Below are 25,314 nucleotides of genomic sequence, written 5' to 3' on the forward strand. Positions count from 1 at the left end.
CTTGGAGAATAAAGCTTTGGAACTGGGTAGTTTAAGACATAAAAGAAGGACTACATGTGGAGAGAGCTCCAGGGAGTGGCTGCACTGGCCACGCAGATCCCCAGGATTGAATCTCCAGAGGTGGGACACTCGGCCATACTCAGCAGGCTTTCCTAGAGGTTCCACAACTAAATGGACTTGATGTAGATTGACTGATGTACTGTGGACATCTCCAGCGCTAGACACTGTGTTACTGAGAAGGCCAGGTGATCTGGGATACATTTACCTGTTTCACAGACAGAGACATTTACATTTTGATTTACATCTGGACTTCTGGACCTCTAAACTGAAGGACAACGTTCAGGATTGACCTTTCTGTACTCTTTTCTGTCTCTTCTTTTCTCTCGTCTCTTCTGTCAGATCAGATAGTAAGATATCTCGCCTGGCTCAGAGGTTGAACCAGAGACCAGGGGATGATCTGATAAAAGACTTCAGCCCTCTGCTCTACACTGGCGTACCTCGCTCCGCTCACAGCCTAGACAGGTAAGACTGCAGCCACACACGCATGTGAACACACACACACACACACAAGTGTAATCACAGACACACACACACACACACACGTGTTTATATACACAAAAACATAAATATATTTATAGACACACATGTTTGTAGACACAAACGCATACACAGATGTGAATATACACAAACACACATATTATATGCATTGCATCAGTATTTGTGGGTTTTGAGGTCAGTATAACTGTCTGCAGATAACGGATCTGTTTAACCTGTTGGATGAGAGCTGTTACATAAACACTACCTGCTAGTTAATGCATGTTAGCTATTATTTGATTGGAATGTATTTTAGCTACTGAATGACTGGTATGTAGTTGATGTATTTAGCTACAATGTGACTGGTAGACAGTTAATGTTACTGTAACTACTATATGACAGGTAGACAGTTAATGTTAGCTACTAGATGACTAGTAGACTGTCAATGTTAGCTACTAAATGACTGGTAGACAGTTAATGTTAGCTACTAAATGACTGGTAGACAGTTAATGTTAGCTACTAGATGACTTGTAAACTGTTAATGTTAGCTACAATATGACTGGTAGGTAGTTAATGTTAGCTACTATGTGACTGGTAGGTAGTTAATGTTAGCTACTAAATGACTGGTAGGTAGTTAATGTTAGCTACTAGATGACTGGTAGGTAGGTAATAGATGTTAGCTACTAAATCATTGATGGGTAGGTAATGTATGTTAGCTACTATTTGACTGGTAGGTATTAAATGTATGTTAGCTTCTAGGTGACTGGTAGGTAGTTAATGTATGTTAGCTACTATATGAATGGTAGGTAATTAATATATGTTAGCTACTAGATGATTGGTGGGGACTTAATATATGTTAGCTACTATTTGACTGGTAGGTAGCTAATATATTTAATGAGTGCTGCAGCTTTCTTCATGGTAAAGGATCTGCTGGTGTTATGTGTTGCAACAAGTGATGTGTTGTAGTAAGGGATGTGTAGCTGTAAGAGAGGTGATGTTAAAAGGGATGTGTTGCTATAAGGGATGTGTTGCTATAAGGAATATGTTGCTATAAGGGGTGTGCTGTTATATGGGATGTGTCGTTATATGGAATGTGTTGTTATATGGGATGTGTTGCTATAAGGAATATGTTGCTATAAGGGATGTGTTGCTCTAAGGGTTGTGTTGTTACAAGGAATGTGAAGTTATAAGGGATGTGTTGCTTTAAGGGATGTGTTGCTTTAAGGGATGTGTTGCTTTAAGGGATGTGTCGATATAAGGGATGTGATGTTATAAGGGATGTGATGTTATAAGGGATGTGTTGCTTTAAGGGTTGTGTCGTTATAAGGGATGTGTTGCTTTAAGGGATGTTTTGCTTTAAGGGATGTGTTGCTTTAAGGGTTGTGTCGATATAAGGGATGTGATGTTATAAGGGATGTGTTGCTTTAAGGGTTGTGTCGATATAAGGGATGTGATGTTATAAGGGATGTGTTGCTTTAAGGGTTGTGTCGTTATAAGGGATGTGATGTTATAAGGGATGTGTTGCTTTAAGGGTTGTGTTGTTATAAGGGATCTGATTTTATAAGGGTTGTGTTGCTACGCTTGAGATAAGCTTGATTTTATATTATGAGACATATGTTGTTATAAGGGATGTGTTGTATTGTATATACTGAATTTCATATTTTACACATTCAGAATTAATTTAAGCTGGAGTTATCCTCATCTCTTCCCGTTTTCTCTCCTTTATTGTCTCTTTCTTTATTATTTTTGCCTTTCTATTTCTCTGTCTGTCTCTTTCCTTTATTTCTGTCTCTTGCTTCTCTCTCAGCAGCTCTCACTCCTTCGTTCTTGTACACAGCAACATATTAGTCTGACTGCAATTCTTTTGCTGTTGCTTTGCCTTTTTCGTTATCTTTGTTTTCCTGTCTTTCTGTTTCTGTGTCTGCCACTTATCTGTCTCTCTTTTTTCCTCCCCCCACGTCTCTTGGTCTCTGTCTTCTATCGTTCTTCCTCTGTGTATATGTATACTCTCATCTTGTCCTGAAGGCTGTTTCGTTAGTGATGCCTGAATGCTTTATTGAGGCAGAATGTGCATTGTACGTTTTTCTGAGTGATTGAATAATGATGTAACGCAACGCATGTGGTTGCTCGCTCTCTCAGGAACACACAGTACATCATCACGTCTAGCACTAGCTGGCCACGCCTCCTCATTTAGCACTAGCTGGCCACGCCTCCACATCTAGCACTCGCTGGCCATGCCTCCATAGAAATGCATTGCAACGTTCATTGCGTCTTGTACAACATTTAGAGCCAGGATAATATATTCACCTCAGCTTTAATCCAGTACAATTTCCTGAATACTATAGAGGAAGAGAAGCATCTTCTCATATCAATTTGTAATTAACTGCTGATTATCAACATAATGAAAATGAATACAGTGGAAAACAGTGCAACAATGCATTAGACAGTGCACTGTAGGTATGGATAGACTATGTTTGTTTGCTTTCTGTATAATCTTGTACTAAACTGTATATTCTAAAAAGTATATTCCACATTTTATGTTCTATGCTTTAGATCTAAACAGAATGTTCTGAAAGTATGTTCAAAAATGTTTGATCTAAACATTATTTATTAATATGTATTTTCTAAACAGTATAATTGAAATAGTATATTATTAAAGGTGTGTTGTAAACTGTATTTTCTGAACAATATGTTCTAAACAGTATATTCTAAACGGTAGATCCTAAAAGGATATATGGAACAGTATTTAGTATGGAATCTGATTAAATACAGTGTACGTGATATTCTATGCAGTGCTCTGCTTTGAATTCTAGATTTCTTCTTTCGCATTTTATTTTAAGCTTTATTCTAATATCTCCTGCTTTTATCTTTCTCTACTTCTGTAGTTCTGATCTCTCTTCCTGTAGTTCTCTTCTACTCTCTCGTTTCCTTTAGTTCTGTACTTCTATTCTCTTTCTCTTCTATTTCTCTTTTGTAGATCTCTACATATGTCTCCCCTTGCTCTAGTTCTCACCCGAAATCTAGCACTGTGTTACCTTTTTATACCTTGTCAAATAGCGATTTTTTAGTCTTGAAAAAAAACGTTAACATAGTAATGGTGTGTCTGGGAAATGGGGTGATTTCTATGTATGGTTTAAGTGGACAATGACATTTCAACAAGAGGAGATTTGGGAGCTTAGGAGTTGATGCTAAAACAGCCTGCATATTCATAACCATACTGTCTACACAGTTTGCGCGTGATCCCAAATGAATACATTTTAAAACATTTTTGAAAATGGGTAGCTACCCTACGTTAAATGCCTCTTGAATAAAAATGATTGAGCTGGAAAAAAACAAGATATTAGGGTATTTATTTTAAATGGGAGGATTTGTGCTCGTTGTTTGCTCTTTTCAGACTGTCATGTTCAATAGCATTTTTCAAACTGTTACATAGTCAGAACAATGGGATGTGTAGTCACAGAATAGAGGGTCACATAGTCACAGGACAGACAGCTATATATTCACAGAAGAGAGGGTTACAGTGTTATAGTACAAACAGTCAAATAGTCACAGAACAGAGGGTTATATAGTCATATGGCAAACTGTCAAATAGTCACAGAGCAATGGGTTATATAGTCACAGAAAAAACTGTCATCTAGTCACAGAAAAATGGGTTATGTAGTCACAGAATAGAGGATCATATAGTCAAATAGCTATACTACTGTGACTACTATACTGTCACATAACAGAGGGTCATATAGTCACAGAGCAGAAGGTCATATAGTCACAGAACAAAGGAGTTAGATAGTCACATGACGAATGGTAATATAGTCACAGAACAGAGGGTTGTATAGTCACAGAATGGAGGGTTGTATAGTCACTGAAAAGAGGGTTATATAGTCACAGAACGGAGGGTTGTACAGTCACTGAATAGAGGGTTGTACAGTCACTGAACGGAGGGTTGTACAGTCACTGAAAAGAGGGTTATATAGTCACTAAATAGAGGGTTGTATAGTCACAGAACGGAGGGTTGTACAGTCACAGAACGGAGGGTTGTACAGTCACTGAATGGAGGGTTGTATAGTCACTGAATAGATAGTTGTACAGTCACAGAACGGAGGGTTGTACAGTCACTGAATAGAGAGTTGTATAGTCACAGAACGGAGGGTTGTACAGTCACAGAACGGAGGGTTGTACAGTCACTGAATGGAGGGTTGTATAGTCACTGAATAGATAGTTGTATAGTCACAGAACGGAGGGTTGTACAGTCACTGAATAGAGAGTTGTATAGTCACAGAACGGAGGGTTGTACAGTCACAGAACGGAGGGTTGTACAGTCACTGAATGGAGGGTTGTATAGTCACTGAATAGATAGTTGTATAGTCACAGAACGGAGGGTTGTATAGTCACTGAATAGAGGGTTGTATAGTCACTGAATGGAGGGTTGTATAGTCACTGAATGGAGAGTTGTATAGTCACTGAATGGAGGGTTGTACAGTCACTGAATGGAGGGTTGTATAGTCACTGAATAGATAGTTGTATAGTCACAGAATGGAGGGTTGTATAGTCACTGAATAGAGGGTTGTATAGTCACTGAATGGAGGGTTGTATAGTCACTGAATGGAGAGTTGTATAGTCACTGAATGGAGAGTTGTATAGTCACTGAATGGAGGGTTGTATAGTCACTGAATGGAGGGTTGTATAGTCACAGAACGGAGGGTTGTACAGTCAATGAAAAGAGGGTTATATAATCACAGAACGGAGGGTTGTATAGTCACTGAATGGAGGGTTATATATTCAGTTTGGAAGTTCGGGAGACTGCTTTTTGTGGATATTTTTGTTATGCCACCTCATAGTGGACATACATTTAGACACACAATTACAGTATACACACAGACTGACATGCACACACACTTTGCCTTAATGCAACACTAAATGGTCATGTAATGTGATACATCATGTCATTCAGGCTCCATGTGACATTTGGTCATTTCTTCATGTAATGTGATACGTCATGTCATTCAGGCTCCACATGACACTTGGTCATTTCTTCATGTAATGTGATACGTCATGTCATTCAGGCTCCACATGACACTTGGTCATTTCTTCATGTAATGTGATACGTCAGGTCATTCAGGCTCCACATGACACTTGGTCATTTCTTCATGTAATGTGATACGTCAGGTCATTCAGGCTCTACATGGCACTTGGTCATTTCTTCATGTAATGTGATACGTCAGGTCATTCAGGCTCCACATGACACTTGGTCATTTCTTCATGTAATGTGATACGTCAGGTCATTCAGGCTCTACATGGCACTTGGTCATTTCTTCATGTAATGTGATACGTCATGTCATTCAGGCTCCACATGACACTTGGTCATTTCTTCATGTAATGTGATACGTCAGGTCATTCAGGCTCCACATGACACTTGGTCATTTCTTCATGTAATGTGATACGTCAGGTCATTCAGGCTCTACATGGCACTTGGTCATTTCTTCAACATGAACCACAAAATACAAATAAATTGAGGCTCTACATGACACTTGGTCATTTCTTCAACGTGAACCACAAAATACAAATAAATTGAACTTTGACATGGTGAACTTTGACATGGTGAACTTTGACATGGTGAACTTTGACATGGTGAACTTTGACATGGTGAAGTTGGCAACCACCCAGTGGACTACCAATCATTTAATAAAGAAAATTGAAAAGAAACATATTCATACCTTGCTTTATTACTTATCGCTTTTTATGTGAATCCCCTTTTAATTAATATTTAACACTTACTGTTGATAGCGTAAAGGACCAAAGTGAAACCTATTTATAATCATTAATTTGTTTTAGTATTTCTGAACCTTAGAGTGGTTTTACAAAGGCAGCCTACATCGGTTAATTTGACAAATTATTGACAAAAGATCTGATCTCATTGGTCTAAAGTTGAATTAGTGGAAAATTACCAGAATTGGTCTGATTTTGTATAATCCCTTTCCAAAAAAGTTGGGATGCTACATAAAATGCAAATAAAAACAGAATGCAAAGATGTGCATATCATTCTCTGAATCTTTTAATGATTTTATGTACCGTAGATGATGAGATAAATTGTTGCACTATTTGCCCGTGCAGTCTTTCACAATGTGGTGAACTCGTCCCCATCCTCAATTCTGACATACCCATCCTTTCTGGAACGATCCATCCTCTTGTTTTGCCTCTGTCCCAACTTGTTGAAATGTGTTGCCTGCATCAAATTCAAAGTGGGCATACATTTTTCTAGGAACAATAACATTTCTCAGTTTCACCATTAGATATGTTGTCTTTGTACTATTTTCTATTGAATATAGGGTTTAAATTATTTGAGGATCATAGCAAGATGTTTTTCTTTACATACATCACAGCATGCCAACTTTTTTGGAAACACACCTTTTCCATTGGAAACCTGCAGTTTGTGTGCACTCTCTGTGTCAGTGTAAAAGACCTTGGTTTTTAAAAGACAGAAAATGGTGGTGTTTGTTGGTTGACGTTAGCAAGGCTCGTCAGAATGTGAGGAGATGATACATAGTGGAATGTTCTAGAATGTCCATTGTTCAATAAACGCTTTCTGAAGAGTGCTCCTCTAAACTGAGACCCCCACGCTCTCTCCCAGCTGAATGGCTTTCAAAATAGATGATTTTGGCTACCGAACAACTGCTATTTATTTGAACTACAAATGAACTCTACTCACGGAATTCAGGATTGTATGTTCATTTTATTCATTTTTTTGACAGGAAGTCTACAGTATAATGAGACCAAGGTGTATTTTTCAGATTAGTCATGTATAATATAAAAATATTTACTGTTGCCTCGTTTCTTTGCTAGGTCATTAACATGGTTTTTCATAGCCTTTCATCAATCCAGATGCCCAGATATTTATAAGCAGAAGCAAGATCAATGAGGGTACCATCCAACTTATGTATGAATATATAATTAGATTATTTCTTATGAGATTTGAAAAATAATGCATTGTTGATTTTACCTGTATGAATGACCAATTTCAGATCCACAAAGGCTTTCTGCAAGGCAATCAAGGCAGATGGAAGTTCTAACAGAGCCCATAACCATTTGGGCAATAGTTTACAAAACAGTGCATATTAACATTTTCTTTTATTTTTTTAGGGACTAAAACATTCTCTTTTTTGAGAGTTCCCTGTTCACGTAGATTTTTTATTATAATTATAATTTTTTATTCAACATTTATTTAACCAGGTAAGCCAATTGAGAACTAATTTGTTTTCAATGACGGACTGACCAAAAGCATAACTATTTCAAGATAAAACTTAGTTACACATAAAAATGATTATAACAATCAAACATTATGTACAATGGAGTAAGCAAGAGGTTACAGTTTGTATCTTAAAAATGTATATCCCAGTTTTTCAAAGTTTCTGTGCTTTGTAGGTAAGCCAAAAACAATGTATCTGTCTTTTTAGAGACACATTTTGATGCAAAACACAAAATCAACTCCTAAAGTTGCCACCAGCAATAAAATTAATTTTGATTAGATGCATCATTGATATTGTTTTTATCCATAATAAGGCTAGGTTGGAGCAGATAGGGTACACTATTTCTCAAATACTGTATTTGACTGTTTCTATGATTGTAATCAATTATATAAAATACAGTCAGTTTGGGTTGATGGATCTTTTAGCTTTGGCTGTGTGAGTTTGGAATTTACCTGGGTCGAATTAAAATAATATTCTTCACGTAGACAGACGAATCTAAGTTTGATCTAAGTGTTCGGATCTCAGATAAGGACATTCGTGAGGCGCAGAAGAAATGATGCAGTCAAGCATGGTGGAGGCAATGTGATGTTCTGGGGGTGCCTTGTTGGTGGAAAGTGGGAGATTTGTAAAGTGTAAAAGGGATCTTGAAGAAGGAAGGCTATCACTCCATTTTGCAACACCATGCCATACCCTGTAGATGGCTCTTGATCCGAGCCAATTCCCTCCTATAACAGGACAATTACCCAAAGCACAGATCCATACTATGCAAGAACTATTTAGGGAAGAAACAGTCAGCTGGTATTCTGTCTATAATGTAGTGACCAGCACAGTCACCGGGAGATCAAGCAGTCAGCTGGTATTCTGTCAATGAAAATATTTGCTTTTCAAACTCATATGTTGTATGTTTTCATGGAAAACAAGGACATTTCAAAGTCACCCCAAACTTTTGAATCCTCTTTTGAAAGAGGGTGACAGGTTTGACGTCAACATGCACAATTCTGTGCTGTTCTGTTTGAATGCCTGGTCAACAAACAGTTTTGCCGTCACAAGTCTCTTAGTACGGTTTGGTCAGGCTTCAGAACTGGCCATGTGTGTATGTCAGCATCATGTGAAGTCCTAAATTACTTCATATCTGCTTTAGACAGTAAGGTGTTTTTATATTTATTCATTTGAATAAAGCCTGAGATTGAAAAGGGGCATCTTTATTGAGTGACTCTTAGGATCACTTTCATGCACACAGATTAAGCCTAGTCTAGGACAAGCAAGTCATGATCAGTGGGGAACTATGTTCTATACAACTGCAACATAGCTCCACCATACACCAACTGAACATGGCACTGAACACGGCACTGAACATGGCACTGAGCACTGCACTGAACAGGGCACTGAACACTGCACTGAACAGGGCACTAAACACTGCACTGAACACTGCACCGAACATGGCACTGAGCACTGCACTGAACATGGCACTGAACACTGCACTGAACACAGCACTGATCACGGCACTGAACACTGCACTGAACACGGCACTGAACAGGGCACTGAACACTGCACTGAACAGGGCACTGAACACTGCACTGAACAGGTCACTAACACTGCACTGAATGTTACATTGAACACGGCACTGAACACAAGGCCATTCTTTTACGAAGCGCTCCCCAGATGACTCTGTCTAGTTGGAAATCTGTAATTGTGTGAAATTAATGCTGTGATATAATGGCACATGGGGTTACCTGAGACAGATATGATTTCTACTACTATAGGGAAGGCTGGTCGATCCACTGCATGGCTTGGGCAGTTAGAATGTCACTGAGTCAGCAAATATTTAATGCTTGGAGAGAACCTCTGCGCTCTGTATTAGTTGTGATGAATTCTGGCCTCACTGAAGCAGTCCCTTCACTTCCACATCCTGTCTACATTTATATATAGGCTATACCACTTCTGCCTCAGGCACATTTTTAATATAGACTATACCATTGCTACCTCAGGAACATTTTTAATGTAGACTATACCACTTCTGCCTCAGGAACATTTTTATATAGACTATATCACTTCTGGTTTGAGAATATTTTTAATATAGACTATATCACTTCTGGTTTGGGAACAAATTTAATATATACGATATCACTTCTGGTTTGGGAAAATTTTTAATATAGACTATTTCACTTCTGCCTCAGGAACATTTTTAATATAGACTATTTCACTTCTGCTGTGGAACATTTTTAATATAGACTATATCACTTCTGGTTTGGGAACAAATTTAATATATACGATATCACTTCTGGTTTGGGAACATTTTTAATATAGACTATTTCACTTCTGCCTTAGGAATTTTTTTTATATAGACTATATCACTTCTGCTGTGGAACATTTTTAATATAGACTATATCACTTCTGCTGTGTAATTTTTTTATATAGACTATATCACTTCTGCTGTGGAACATTTTTAATATAGACTAAAAGTACATTTTCAGCCACTGATGTGTTTGGAAAAGTCAGCTGAAGCGTTTGGACCCATTCTGGGTAGTGGACTGGACATAAGGAATTATGCTTTGCAGCATCTCTCAGGTCCATAAAGTACTGTTTCAGGTTTTATGTTGATTGATCCAAAGTGGATCACCAGAGAACCATTCCCAAATAGCTGTTTTGGACCGTGGGAAGCATCCCCTAACATAACATGAAATATTTTCTGGTTAAATGCTCTTGCTTCTAGTACACAATCATTTGAGACATAATTTGACAAAGGAATTCATCACCAACCTTGAACTGTAGTAGGTGGTCACAGTATGTGTTGTTTTCATTTGGGACATCTTATAAAAGATCTACAGATTATGCACATGTGCTTTAGCAAAAGCTTTATTATTTCACCACGATCACTGATTTATTCTACCATTCTTTCAATCTGTGGACATCTGGGTCTGTCCGGTCTCTCTTGTCATTTCCCTGAGTGCCAAATGAAATATGTTCAACCCAAGAGGAAATGGATTAGATGGAGCCCGTGGGTCAGGGGGGACTCTATAATTTGTGACATGGTGACATAGCGAGCTGGCTAGAAGTAGTCAAGTAATTGGGTGGGTTTCTTGGAAATACAATGACCAGATCATTATGTATTGTTAAACCATTATGGCTTTCAATACATTCTGTTCCACTGCTCAAATCAGCCATGTTAGTCGTAGCATATCATTCAAAGGGAGACCCATAAATTAACCCACTGCCATCGATCATGGTAGTTAGCCCAGAATTAGAGATGATAGCTGTCCCCAACAGACTTTTTTTGGCACATTTTAATAAAAATATTCTTCAAACAAAAGGACTAGAATGCATGAATTTGTCATTTTTTTGTCCTTCATGACATGTTAAGATAATAACAATATTTTACCCTGGAACTCAAGAAATATCTATTTTAGATATTATTGATATTACAATACAGTATATTTGTAATAAATGTTTCTACTCCTGTGTTCCCTCCATTGCGCCCTCCTTTCTCTTTGTTACTTTTATAAGAAATTATTTAGTTATGACTCAACAGCCGACAGGCTGTCAATCATCAGTGACTTCATGGTAGAAATGTAGAAGATGATTTTCCACAAATGTCATTTCTCCTCTCCTTTTCTTCTTTAGAAACTTCTGTTCGGTCAGCATGACTCAACAGATGCAGAACCTGCAACTGTCCCAAACCAGGAAATGCCCGGTTGGCCCCACCTCCCCCAACGCTGCCAAGCGTCTATACAGGAACCTATCAGAGAAGCTAAAGGGTGGCCACTCCTCCTTTGAAGATGCCTACTTCTTCGGCCGTGGAGACCGCCACGGTCATCGTAAAGGCTCGGTAAGTTGGGGACCGTGTTTGTTTTGGTGCCTCTTTCTAAAACCATGTCCTCATCATATTATATAGAATTATAGCAGCCTGCCCAGAGGCTGTCTCCCATCAATCTTCAGACAGCTAGGGTGGAAGTGTCTGTGTGTCTGGGACAGTGGGATCAATACAGATTGGGTTGGTGTGTGTTGTCCTGTTACCTGTAATTAGGTTAAATTGTCTAATCTGTTTAGAATCGGGGACAGCCCCTCTTATTGCGAGCCAGGGTCAGGGGTCACTGTAAACAAGGCTGTTTACAAATGGAACCCAATGATGATTTCCTTCAAATATCTTATTTAATACTGGTCCTTTATCTGTTTTTCTCTTTCATCTTTTTTTCTCCTTCTCTCTTTTTCTCACTCTTTCTTTCAGTCAGGTTGTGTGTGTGTGTGTGTGTGTGTGTTTTTCTGTGTGTGTGAGCTTGAAGTGTGTTTTTCACATCTTATTCTGAATCTCAATATTGCAACATTTTATCTGACATAGGCTCTGAATCTGTCATGTCTCTCTCTATCTCCCTCTGACTCTCTGAATCTGTCCTGTCTGTCTCTGACTCTGAATCTGTCCTATCTCTTTCACTCTCCCTCTGACTCTGCATCTGTCCTGTCTCTCTCTAATTCTGCCTCTGAATCTGTCCTGTCTCTCTCTCTCTAATTCTGACTCTGAATCTGTCCTTTTATCTCTCTCTTTCTGTCTAATTCTGAATCTGTCCCTCTCTTTCTTTCTGACTCTCTAAATCTGTCCTGTCTCTCTCTAATTTTGACTCTCTGAATCTGACCTGTCTCTCTCTCTCTCCCTCTGACTCTGAATCTATCCAATCTCTCTCTCTCTCCCTCTAACTCTGAATCTATCCTGTCTCTCACTCTCCCTCTGACTCTGCATCTGTCCTGTCTCTCTAATTCTGCCTCTGAATATGTCCTGTCTCTCTCTAATCCTGACTCTCTGAATCTGTCCTGTCTCTCTATTTCTGACTCTCTGAATATGTCCTGTCTCTCTCTCTCTAATTCTGACTCTGAATGTGTCCTTTATCTCTCTCTTTCTGACTCTGAATCTGTCCCTCTCTTTCTTTCTGACTCTCTAAATCTGTCATGTCTCTCTCTAATTTTGACTCTCTGAATCTGACCTGTCTCTCTCTCTCTCTCCCTCTGACTCTGAATCTATCCTGTCTCTCTCTCTCCTTCTGACTCTGAATCTGTCCTATCCCTCTCTCTCTCCCTCTGACTCTGAATCTATCCTATCTCTCTCTCTCTCCCTCTGACTCTGAATCTGTCCCCTCCTGTCTGTCTCTGACTCTGAATCTGTCCTATCTCTCTCTCTCTCCCTCTAACTCTGAATCTATCCTGTCTCTCTCTCTCTCCCTCTGACTCTGCATCTGTCCCGTCTCTCTCTAATTCTGCCTCTGAATATGTCCTGTCTCTCTCTAATTCTGACTCCCTGAATCTGTCCTTTATCTCACTCAATTCAATTCAAACGGGCTTTATTGGCATGAAAGTTACAACTGAACAATGTTGTAACTTTGTTGCTAAATGTAACAATAATCATAAAAGAAAGTACATACAATTATTAACTAATACTATCTCTCTCTCCTTCTCTCTCTTTCTATATACATATCCTGTCTCTCTCCCTCTGACTCTCTTAATCTGTCCTGTCTCTCTCTCCCTCTAACTTTGAATCTGTCCTGTCTCTCTCCCTCTGACTCTCTGCATCTCTACTGTCTCTCCTTCCCACTCTCTCTTTGCGCCTCTCTTCTTTTTTCCCTTTGTTCTTTCTAAACTGGTTATGTTGGAGACAGTTTCTAAATGTCACCGCTTTAGGACACAATGTTGTAAATTGCTTTTCATTACACAGATATATTTGTCTTGTCTAACTTGTATGTACAGTATGTGGATTGTTATAACTGAGCAGCAACTGGCACTTGCTTTCTCACACAACAAACATTCTCTTTCACAGAAATGAAGGCACAGTGTAATGTTAATTAAATGTGGAATGATTCATATTATATTGATTGGGCTGATCGATCACATAGGCTGATGTTGTTCTGATTTGTAGGGCGTTTAATAATGAGAGTTACATGGGCAGAACGATCTCGCTGTGTCACCATGGTGGTCCAATTATCACACATCAATTATTTACATTTTACTCAATTAGCAGTAGTTTTTTTTTTCTAGAGTGACTTACAGGGTTAAGTGCCTTCCTCAAAGGCACAACATTAAGATTAGTATTTGTTTACTTTGTCACAAGGCCGTTGCCTTGGAGTCAACACTGGGGGCCAAATCTGCCAGGGGTCATTATTTAAAGAATAAAAAATGATCTTAACCAGCGTAGGAGTTTCATGACAGAAACAACGGCCATTGCTGTCAATGTCCTTCGCTCTGGCTATGAAGCCCCAAAAATCATTGTACACCCTACGGCCACCATGGCCTTTGTGCCCCTGCTACTGTCAAAATCTCACGGTATGTTCGTAAGTTTGTTTGAAGTTGAGAACAACCACAAGATCAGCTGCCAGACTTCTTAAAAGGACTAAATCAAGGTCTCATATAACCCCAGTGTTGGCGGCTTTACATTGGTTACCGAAATTTAGAGTAGATTTTTTTATTCTACTTAGCACTTTTAAGGCCCTACATGGTCTGGCACCTGATTACATTAGTAACATACTAAACTCATACTGCACTGTTAGGCCTCTCACATCAGCGGAAAAAGGACCTCTGGCTGTTCTGGAGTCTACACTGAAAACTAAAGGAACCGGGCCTTTGCTATAGGGCCCCTAGACTCTGGAACAGCCTACCACAGGATGTCAGAGATGCTCTGTCAGTGCATTCTGTTAAATCTTATCTAGAAACTCATTTTTAGAACATGGCTTTCACTAATCATTTTATCATTGTGATTTTATTTTCTTTTCCCTTCCTTTACATTTTTTAAATGTATGTATTTTATTATTTTTATGTATTTTTAAGGTGTCTTCAATATTGACCCTTTCCACAATATTCAAATGTTCTGAAATACTGAATTTGGGGTTTTCATTAGTTGTCAGTTATAATCATCGAAATAAACATTTGAAATATATCTGTCTGTGTGTAATGAATGAATATAATATACAAGTTTCACTTTTTGAATGGAATTACTGAAATAAATCAACTTTTTGATGATATTTTAATTATATGACCAGCACCTGTAATGGCAATTTGTTGAGTTTAGTTATGATTATAATTAGATTTGCTAATGATTATTTTGGATGGCGGTGGGTGTTTGCCTGTTGTAGCATAAGACATTTTTATTTTATTGATATTTTATATATAAATATATGGGGGGGCATTTTGAGCATACTATATTTGAATATTGGGCGGGATGTGTCCCTCTGAATGTCTGTCATAATTACAGCCTTGGTTTGTCAGCTGAGGGACTGAAACTGGAGACATGATGATGATGGTTGTATTCTGTGTGTGTGTGTCCAGAACATGCAGGGTAATGAGTGTCTGTTTGAGGCTGTGGAACAGCAGGATCTGGATTCAGTCCAGATCCTCCTTTACCAATACAACACTGAAGAGCTCGACCTCAACACACCCAACAGCGAAGGGTTAACCCCGCTGGACATCGCCATCATGACCAACAACACTCCCATTGCCAAACTCCTCCTGAAGGCTGGCGCCAAAGAGAGCCCTCATTGTGAGTATACACTACATAGAGCATACTGAGTCTACACTTATGTAGTGTACATTAGTGCCCACTCTTAGGCTGCCTGTTGACCCTGTTAGTCCATTGGTCATTTTGTCTCACGGTCTCTGCTCATATACTGTTAATTTTTCACACTGACAAAGAAGTGGGTGGAGGACGGTTGGAGTAGAGGGTGGAGAATGGGGGAGATTAGAGGGTGGAAGACGGGAGGAGATTTGAGTGTGGAGGATGGGGGAGCAGAGGGTGATGGATGGGGGGAGATTAGAAGGGGGTGACGGGGGAGATTAGAGGGTGGAGGGCAGGGAGAGATTAGAGGGTGGAGAATGGGGGAGATTAGAGGGTGAAGAGGAGATTAGAGGGGTGAGTGGGTGGAGGTTAGATGGTGAAGGATGGGGGAGATTAGAGGATGGGGGAGATTAGAGGTTGGAGGACAGGGGAGTAGAGAGTGGTGGATGCATGTAGATTAGAGGATAGAGGATGGGATAGTAGAGGGTGGAGGACAGGGGGAGTAGAGAGTGGAGGACGGGGGGAGTAGAGAGTGGAGGACGGGGGGAGTAGAGAGTGGAGGATGGGGGGAGTTGAGGGTGGAAGACGGGAGGAGATTAGAGGGTGGAGGATGGGGGGAGTTTAGGGTGGAGGACGTGGGGAGATTAGAGGGTGGAGGACAGGGGAGTAGAGGGAGGAGGACGTTGGGAGATTAGAGGGTGGAGGACGGGGGGAGTACAGGGGGAGGACCCGTGGAGATTAGAGGGTGGAGGACGTGGGGAGATTAGGGGGTGGAGGACAGGGGGAGATTAGAGGGTGGAGGACGGGGGGAGATTAGAGGGTGGAGGACGTGGGGAGATTAGAGGGTGGAGGACGGGGGGGAGATTAGAGGGTGGAGGACGGGGGGAGATTAGAGGGTGGAGGACGGGGGGAGATTAGAGGGTGGAGGACGGGGGGAGATTAGAGGGTGGAGGACGGGGGGAGATTAGAGGGTGGAGGACGGGGGGAGATTAGAGGGTGGAGGACGGGGAGATTAGAGGGTGGAGGACGTGGGGAGATTAGAGGGTGGAGGACAGGGAGAGTAGAGGGTGGAGGACGGGGAGAGATTAGAGGGTGGAGGACGGGGAGAGTAGAGGGTGGAGGACGGGGAGATTAGAGGGTGGAGGACGGGGAGAGTAGAGGGTGGAGGACGTTGGGAGATTAGAGGGTGGAGGACGTGGGGAGATTAGAGGGTGGAGGACGGGGAGAGTAGAGGGTGGAGGACAGGGAGAGTAGAGGGTGGAGGACGGGGAGAGTAGAGGGTGGAGGACAGGGAGAGTAGAGGGTGGAGGACAGGGAGAGTAGAGGGTGGAGGATGGGGGGAGATTAGGCAAGGCTAGGCTAAGCAAGTTTATCAGCTTTCCAGTCAGTCTTGCAGTACTGTAATGTCAACTGTGTCGAAAGCTGTACTAAAGTCCAATAACACTAGGGCCGTTTCACTGCTGTGCTGGGTCCGAAATCCTGATTGGTACATGTCAAAGTGACGATTTGAGTTTAAGAAATAGCTCATTTGTTTAAGATTTATTATTTTCATGATTTTATTTATGATTGCAACATTTTATAAAGATCTGTAGTTACTGACAATGTTAGGGCATAGGCCTTTTAACTGAAGTTTATTGGCTGCCATTTTCTGAACCTTTGGAAATTGCCAGAAAAGAGGGAGCTGTTTTCAGCAGCTCAAAACATTTTTAAAATAGTTTGTAGGCAGAGCATCAAGGCAGCAGCTGGACAGCTTAAGCATTTTGTAGTCATGAGTGCCTTTTCTAGAGCAGGAACCCAAGGACATCAGTTTCGGTCTCCTTTGGCAGTGCTAGCAATACACAATGTTCTTGACACACAGTCTGGTGTGATGGGGAGGTGGGTTCAGTTGCTGGATGATGTTTTCACCTTCATGGGAGGAATGCCACCAGCGTTGATACTGGTAGTGGGATATGCTGTCCTTGGCACAGAAAAAAACATTTGAGTAAATCTGATGCCTGTCATTAATCAGCTGTTCCATTTTGTCTGAGAACATCAAATGTGGGGAGACAGGGGAGAGAGACCAGGGTGATGGTGACCTTGAGGGCTGGAGAGACTACAACTGAAATTGAGGTTCTGTGGGTGAAAGGTCGTCCAAGCTCTGAAGTGTCTCAGAACGTTTAACCTGAGACTGCCATGTATAAGAGTGGTGGGGTGCAGAAGGTTAACAGTCTGAATAGAGAAGATTGTCCAATAGTAGTCTCTGTTCATCCCTGTTGGGAAGGAGGTCATTGGCTCTGTAAAGAGAGTCTCCACCCCCAGAACAGATCCAATAAAGATCCGTCTTTTTAAACTGCAGGTTTTGGAAAGCCATGTGCTCTATCCAAGTAGTCTGCTAAACGTATTGATTCCCCTGTCAACTGATGGTAGCGGTCAACTGATAAATTACTGAATTTATAGTTTGCCAAACTTGTTTAAAGGTTTGGTGTTAACTGTTCTGATTGCTCTCTACAAATGTCATTGGTTTCATTTACTATTTGAGGATTTCTTTTCATAGATATCACAGACCAATGCACCTGGGAAACATAATCATCATCATTAATCATCTTACCACTGATGTTTTATGTAGCGGTCTCCTAATAACCGGCTGATGGCTCAACATCTACAGTAACACGCTAACCAGTAAATCACACACATGGTGGATTGGTGGATTTCAAGTCTAACTCTTGATGATTTTTTGTTTTGGATCACTTAGAAATGTTCTTGTTTTCAAAGGAAAATGTTTTTTAGTCTATTTAAAAAGCATCAAATTGATCAGAAATATAGTGTTGATATTGTTAATGTTGGAAATTACGGTTGTAGCTGGGAAAGATTTTAGTTTTTTTATGGAATATCTACACAGGTGACTCCAGGACGCTGGCTTTCTAGACAAAGTTCTTCCACCAGTATCTTTGTTCTTTTGCCCATTTTAATATTTTCTTTTAATTGGCCAGTCTGAGATAAGTCTTTTTGTTTGCAACTCTGCCTAGGCCAGCATCCTCGGGTCGCCTCTTCACTGTTGATGTTGATACTGGAATTTTGCAGGTATTATGTAATGAAGCTGACGGTTGAGGATCTGTGAGGTGTCTGTTTCTCAAATTAAAAACTCTAATGTATTTGTCCTCTTGCTCAGTTGTGCACCGGGGCCTCCCACTCCTCTTTCTATTCTGGTTAAAACCAGTTTGCACTGTGAAGGGAGTAGTAAAAACATAATTGTACACGATCTTCAGTTTCTTGGCAATTTCTCGCATGGAATAGCCTTCATTTTTCAGAACAAAAAGAGTTTCAAAAGAGTTTCAGATGAGAGTTCTTTGTTTTTGCCCATTTGAGCCTGTAAACCCAAAAAGGCTGATGCTGAAGATATTGAACTAGTCTAAAGGCAATTTTTATGGCTTCTTTCATCAGCACAGCAGTTTTCAGCAGTGCTAACATAACAGCAAAAGGGTTTTCTAATCATCAATTAGCCTTTGTAAATACTTACTGTAACTTGGATTAACAAACACAACGTGCCACTGGAACGCAGGACTGATGGCTGGAACAAAGGACTGATGGCGGGAACACAGGACTGATGGCGTGAACACAGGACTGAAGGCTGGAACACTGGACTGACGGCTGGAACACAGGACTGACGGCTGGAACACAGGACTGACGGCTGGAACACAGGACTGACGGCTGGAACACAGGACTGACGGCTGGAACACAGGACTGATGGCTGGAACACAGGACTGATGGCTGGAACACAGGACTGACAGCTGCAGATCATGGTCCTCTGTACACCTACATGGATATTCCATTATTATTTCCTGCTACAATAGTAATTTACAGCATCAACAATGTCTTCACTGTATTTCCGATCAATTGGATGTTATTTTAATGGGGAAAAAAGACAAGGACATTTTGAAGTGACCCCAAACCTTTGAATGGTAGGGTAGGCTTGTGAGGATTTTAACTTAAGTCATTCATCAACTATATGTAAAACATCAATATTTGCACAATGACATTAATTTTTTAGTACTCTGGGTCCCCAGGCTCAGAGTTCAGAACCACTGTACTAGAACTACAAACCCTCTGGAATGAACCACCCTACTAGTAACATATACCCCCTGGAATGAACCACCCTACTAGTAACATATACCCCCTGGAATGAACCACCCTACTAGTAACATATACCCCCTGGAATGAACCACCCTACTAGTAACATATACCCCCTGGAATGAACCACCCTACTAGTAACATATACCCCCTGGAATGAACCACCCTACTAGTAACATATACCCCCTGGAATGAACCACCCTACTAGTAACATATACCCCCTGTATTGACCCACCCTACTAGTAACATATACCCCCTGGAATCAACCACCATACTAGTAACATATACCCCCTGTATTGACCCACCCTACTAGTAACATATACCCCCTGGAATGAACCACCCTACTAGTAACATATACCCCCTGTATTGACCCACCCTACTAGTAACATATACCTCCTGGAATGAACCACCATACTGAAATCATACTCCCCTCACCCCTTTTCCATCTCCCCCTCCAACCTCGCCTCCCCCTTTTCTTCCTTCTAAATCCCTTCACCCCTCCTCCCTCTCCCCATGTTTACCCCCTCACACCTCACCCCTTAAGTCCCTTCAAGCTATCATCACCCCTTCTCAAACCTCCTCCTTTCTCCCCTCACACCTTCTCCAACTCTCCCCCACCAACCTCCCCTCACCCCATCTCCCTTCCAACTCACCTCACCCCTTCTGCACTTCCATCCTTCTATCTTTCCTCCTTCCTCCATCCTTCCTCTACCCATTGTTGACATGTGCATCTTACCTTTAAAGCATCTTACCTTTAAACATCCTTGGACAGAAAATCATTTAATGTCCCACAAGCCCTCTGTGATTGAGTTGAGTGTGTTTGTCTGTGTGTGTGTCAGTGAGTGGTGTGACAGTGTGTGTATGTATGTCAGTGTTTGTATCTGTGTGTGTGTGTGTGTGTCAGTGAGTGGTGTGACAGTGTGTGTATGTATGTCAGTGTTTGTATCTGTGTGTGTGTGTGTGTGTGTGTGTGTCAGTGAGTGCATGTGTGTGTGAGTATGTTTGCTCCACTCCATGGTAGTAACGGCTCTGTCTGGTTAAAACAGTGGCCACTTCAGAAACAGCCTCTCCTAGTCTAGAGCTGTAGGCTGCCGGGTTCCCCATGTCCCCACTTTACAGTCCTAACAAAGCTGCTGGGTTCCTGATGTCCCCACTGTAAAGTCCCGACAAGGCTGCTGGTTTCCCCATGTCCCCTCTGTAAAGTCCTAAAAAAGCTGCTGGGTTCCCCATGTCCCCACTGTAAAGTCCTAACAAAGCTGCTGGGTTCCCCATGTCCCCACTGTAAAGTCCTAACTAGGCTGCTGGGTTCCCCATGTCCCTACTGTGAAGTCCCAACAAGGCTGCTGGGTTCCCCTTGTCCCCACTGTAAAGTCCCAACAAGGCTGCTGGGTTCCCCATGTCCTCACTGTAAAGTCCTAACAAAGCTGCTGGGTTCCCCATGTCCCCACTGTAAAGTCCCAACAAGACTGCTGGGTTCCTCTTGTCCCCACTGTAAAGTCCCAACAAGGCTGCTGGGTTCCAGATGTCCCCACTGTAAAGTCCCAACAAGGCTGCTGGGTTCCCCATGTCCCCTCAGTAAAGTCCTAAAAAAGCTTCTGGGTTCCTAATGTCCCTACTGTAAAGTCCTAACAAAGCTGCTGGGTTCCCCATGTCCCCACTGTAAAGTCTTAACAAGGCTGCTGGGTTCCTAATGTCCCTACTGTAAAGTCTTAACAAAGCTGCTGGGTTCCCCATGTCCCCACTGTAAAGTCCTAACAAGGCTGCTGGGTTCCTAATGTCCCTACTGTAAAGTCTTAACAAAGCTGCTGGGTTCCCCATGTCCCCACTGTAAAGTCCTAACAAGACTTGGCGTTTAATGGTTTAACTTTTCCAATGATGCATGTAACGCTGCCAATTATACCTAAGTGATTTATTGTCCTCTGGGGCAGAGAGAGCCAGCGTTATTATAAACACAAGCTCAAACACACCAGCACACACTTCCATTTCTCCCCCCTTCTCTCCCTTTCTTTCTCTCCTTCTCTCTCCCTCGCTTCTCAGTGTGGTGCAGTCCAATCCTTGTAAACAGACGGTGATGTAAACACAGGTCAGTTTGTCCTCCCTGGGCGTTATGCTTTATGTTGCTGTCAGGTAAATCCATCACCCAGGGTCTTGACAGGCTAGGTAGCCCCGCCATGGAGAGGCACAGTAGAGGTAGAGGGGGTGGGGGGGTAGAGGTAGAGGGCGGTGGTGGGGGTAGAGGTAGAGGGGGGTGGTGGGGATAGAGGTAGAGTGGGTGGTGGGGGTAGAGGTAGAGGGAGTGGTGGGGGTAGAGGTAGAGGGGGGTGGTGGGGGTAGAGGTAGAGGGGGGTGGTGGGGGTAGAGGTAGAGGGGGTGGTGGGGGTAGAGGTAGAGGGGGGGGGGTGGGGGTAGAGGTAGAGGGAGTGGTGGGGGTAGAGGTAGAGGGGGGTGGTGGGGGTAGAGGTAGAGGGGGTGGTGGGGGTAGAGGTAGAGGGGGGTGGTGGGGGTAGAGGTAGAGGGAGTGGTGGGGGTAGAGGTAGAGGGAGTGGTGGGGGTAGAGGTAGAGGGGGGTGGTGGGGGTAGAGGTAGAGGGGGTGGTGGGGGTAGAGGTAGAGGGGGGGGTGGGGATAGAGGTAGAGGGAGTGGTGGGGATAGAGGTAGAGGGGGTGGTGGGGGTAGAGGTAGAGGGGGGGGTGGGGGTAGAGGTAGAGAGGGGTGGTGGGGGTAGAGGTAGATGGTGGGATAATTCCCCAGTAGGGGACTGTGTTTACTGTAGCCTCACTCCTCCTGGTCCTGCTGTAGCTCAGACTGCCCTGTAGGCTGACCACACAATGGGCCAGTGTCTGAATGTCTGGGTGTGTTCATATGTCTGAGTACCTGAATAGAAAACTCTGAATGATCATTTACAGGCCCATCAATTAACCACAGCCTGAGTTGGCCTGTCACTCCAGACGAGGCACCTTGTCATGGCCCACTCTCCTTTTCACTGCTACTCAGTAGGAGTTCTAAAGGATCCCTAATAATGTGTTGTTCTGGTGATGAGGGCGCTTCATGGGGAATACGGTGCCACACAGATTCAGAAAGAGATGGAGGGATCACTGCACTGTCCCCCCCGAATAGAATACCACAATGTCAACCTTTTTCTCTGCCTCCCTTCACCAACCCCACCCCTTCATCCTCAGGTGCTGAGAGTGCTGTGAAAAGGGTCTTCTCCGGTAGACATGTTTATTTGTTTATGTTGCTGTCATGGTTGGTGACTGAGGCTGGGTCCCAGCAAGAGAGAGGGGGAGAGAGGGGGGGAGAGACAGGGGGAGAGAGAGGGGGAGAGAGAGGGGGAAGGGTGGGTCTGAGGTAAACGTACAGCAGTTTTTTTTATTGCCGAAGGAGGAAAAGAGGCCTGGCTAATTGGCTTTAGGTTTTACCATGACACATCTCTCTCAATTGTGTGTGTGTGTGGCAGGATGCCTTGTGTTGTACCATGACAGGTCTGGGAGGCCAAACACACATTTTGTATGGTCTAGTGGACAGACAGCTGTGTGACTAGTATCTGTTCTTGCTCTTTTTTCACATTGAACTATGCAGGACAATGTCAGGTATCATTCTCTCTAAAACATGGGCTCTTCTCAGTTTATAGCAGTAACCATGTATTCTTCTTCCCATATTAAGTGGTATTCTGTCCTCTGATCCATGTTTCTTTAATCTGCACGCTGGCCTGTGTTTTAACTGTGGACTGTAATGAGCAGTGGAGCTCAAAGGGTTTGGCCTTTTCCTTTGTAAGTGGCCCTTGATTAGGGAAAACACCACTCAGATTAAGGTTTTTACCTGCACCTGGTTTACAGAGCAAGTTGAAACGGACTGGAGTTCTCCCGCTGAGGGTTTAAAGGGCAGAAGTGTGTTGCTGAGGTCAGTCCACTGTCCTAATAACCTGGCTGAACCACAGCTACTGGGCCCACTCCCAGGGCTCCAGGGGACATGGCTGGACAAGGCAGCTCCAGGGGACATGGCAGCTCCAGGGGACATGGCTGGACAAGGCAGCTCCAGGGGACATGGCAGCTCCAGGGGACATGGCTGGACAAGGCAGCTCCAGGGGACGTGGCTGGACATGTTCATTATTAACTGCTGTACTGTGTGTGTGTGTGTGGGGGGATCAGCTTGTTGTTAGTGGAGGCTGAAATGAGAGATCTCTGGTATTACTAGGTAGGTCTAGACGTTCATGTGTGTTATGTTCCTGTTGTAGTTGTACGTGTGGAGAGTCGTGAGGCCCATCTGAACAGCTTGGTGAAGGAGGCGGAGAGGAGGGTAGAGGAGCTGGCGTCCCAGGCCCAGAGGGAGGGTCTCAGTCTGGATGCCTGTGACAAGAACAAGCAGCTCCGAGCCTGGGAGTGGAAGAGCAAACTGTACCAACGCATGAGGACTGGCTTCCAGCAATCACGTCAGTACCCTTTATACTGTTACGCTAACCTTCATATGTAACCCTAACTTTGACCTGAACCCCAACAATAATACAGTTGTGCTCATAAGTTTGCACACCCTGGCAGAAACTGTGAAATGATGACATTGATTGTCGGACAGCGTAAGTGGAGCCAGCCAAGAAGAGCGAATGTCTCTTACTGACTGACTGACAGACTGACTGACTGACTGGCTGACCCTTGTTAAATAGCGTAGTGGTTAGAGAAGTGGACTTGTAAACTATACCAAGTTCGTATCTCCGCATTATAAATTATTCCATATAGACGAAAACTTTGCTGGCTAAAACCATTAGTATGTACATTATGGAAAGCCTGAAATAAAACAGTTTTCGGTTATAATGCAACTGTTTCTGGCATGGAAATCATCTTCAGTCTCGCCAGTATATTGCTCAATTCTTATGATTATTCCTAGGAAGTTAGTAGATACTAGTAAGCTTATTACTGGCTAATACGCTGTTAAAAAAGCCAGTAGCAAACGCCATACATAGACGCTACAATTGGTTGAGGTAATCTTAGTAAGAAACGTTAGTCAGTTTAACTGTATCAATACCATTCACGAATGGACAATTTACTGTTGCAACGGCCAGTGGCCAAACAGTGTAGTGGTTGACCACACTGCCTTTCACATGGGTGACCCGGTTTCAAATCTTGAGATGGCAACCTGTTCTACTGCGGGCCTGCCTGGTTTCTTGTTTTGAAATTGACTGATCATGCTTTTATTTAAGCATAGTGATCATATAAAGCCATTTATTATCACATGGTTGTTTGGCTACTTCTTTAAATTGTAATGATAACAGAAATGTGTATTAATAGTCAATGAGTTTGTTAGCTTTCACGTGGCTGCACTGAGCCATGGGAAGCAGAAAAGATCTGTCAAAAGAGCTGCGTAACAAGGTAATGGAACTTTATAAAGATGGAAAAGGATATAAAAAGATATCCAAAGCCTTGCAAATGCCAGTCAGTAGTGTTTGGGGATCTCTTGATACCAAGCAAAGGTCAGGTAGAACAAGAAAGATTTCAGTCAAAAGTGCTAGAAGAATTGTTCGGGATACAATAGTTTTTTTGTTTCAGTGGTAGTTTCTTTTTAATCAATACCATATTTCTGTGTAGTGGAGGGCCTGGAAAGCAACATGTCATGTAGTTGAACAGTTTGCTAAAGTCATCTGAAAATGTGCATCTTCATTCTTTATTTTTGTAGTAAATGTGTCATTGCTGATGGAGTGTTGGGCTGTGGATAAGTACCTAGGAATTAGGCTTGTTCCACAAGAACCTCCTACTGGGTTCAATTCTGTCTAGGTTGGTACATTGCTTTCATACTGCCTGTATTGAAATCAAAATGGCTTTGTGTTGGAACTATATTCTATATTTTCTACATCTTGTCCTTTTGCAACTGCACCACATGATTTTTTGAGTGAACCCAGCAAATGTAATTTACACA

At 42.3% G+C, this 25,314-nt stretch overlaps 1 protein-coding gene across 4 annotated transcripts in view; it reads left to right on the forward strand.

Moving 5' to 3' along the window:
- ankfn1 (ankyrin repeat and fibronectin type III domain containing 1) overlaps positions 1-25,314 on the forward strand; it is a 180,738-nt gene that overhangs the window by 98,642 nt on the left and 56,782 nt on the right. For 3 of the 4 annotated variants that reach the window (XM_013132030.4, XM_020044034.3, XM_029120616.2), the window contains 4 exons: positions 400-522; positions 11,397-11,601; positions 15,078-15,288; positions 23,645-23,839. In XM_013132030.4, coding sequence (XP_012987484.3) covers positions 400-522; positions 11,397-11,601; positions 15,078-15,288; positions 23,645-23,839 — 734 coding nt within the window. Of the gene's footprint in view, positions 1-59; positions 246-399; positions 523-11,396; positions 11,602-15,077; positions 15,289-23,644; positions 23,840-25,314 lie in introns of those variants that run through there. The other variant, XM_029120615.2, reaches the window with a different exon arrangement.

This window comes from Esox lucius, chromosome 6 (assembly GCF_011004845.1).
Source record: "Esox lucius isolate fEsoLuc1 chromosome 6, fEsoLuc1.pri, whole genome shotgun sequence".
Taxonomy (NCBI): Eukaryota; Metazoa; Chordata; class Actinopteri; order Esociformes; family Esocidae; genus Esox; species Esox lucius.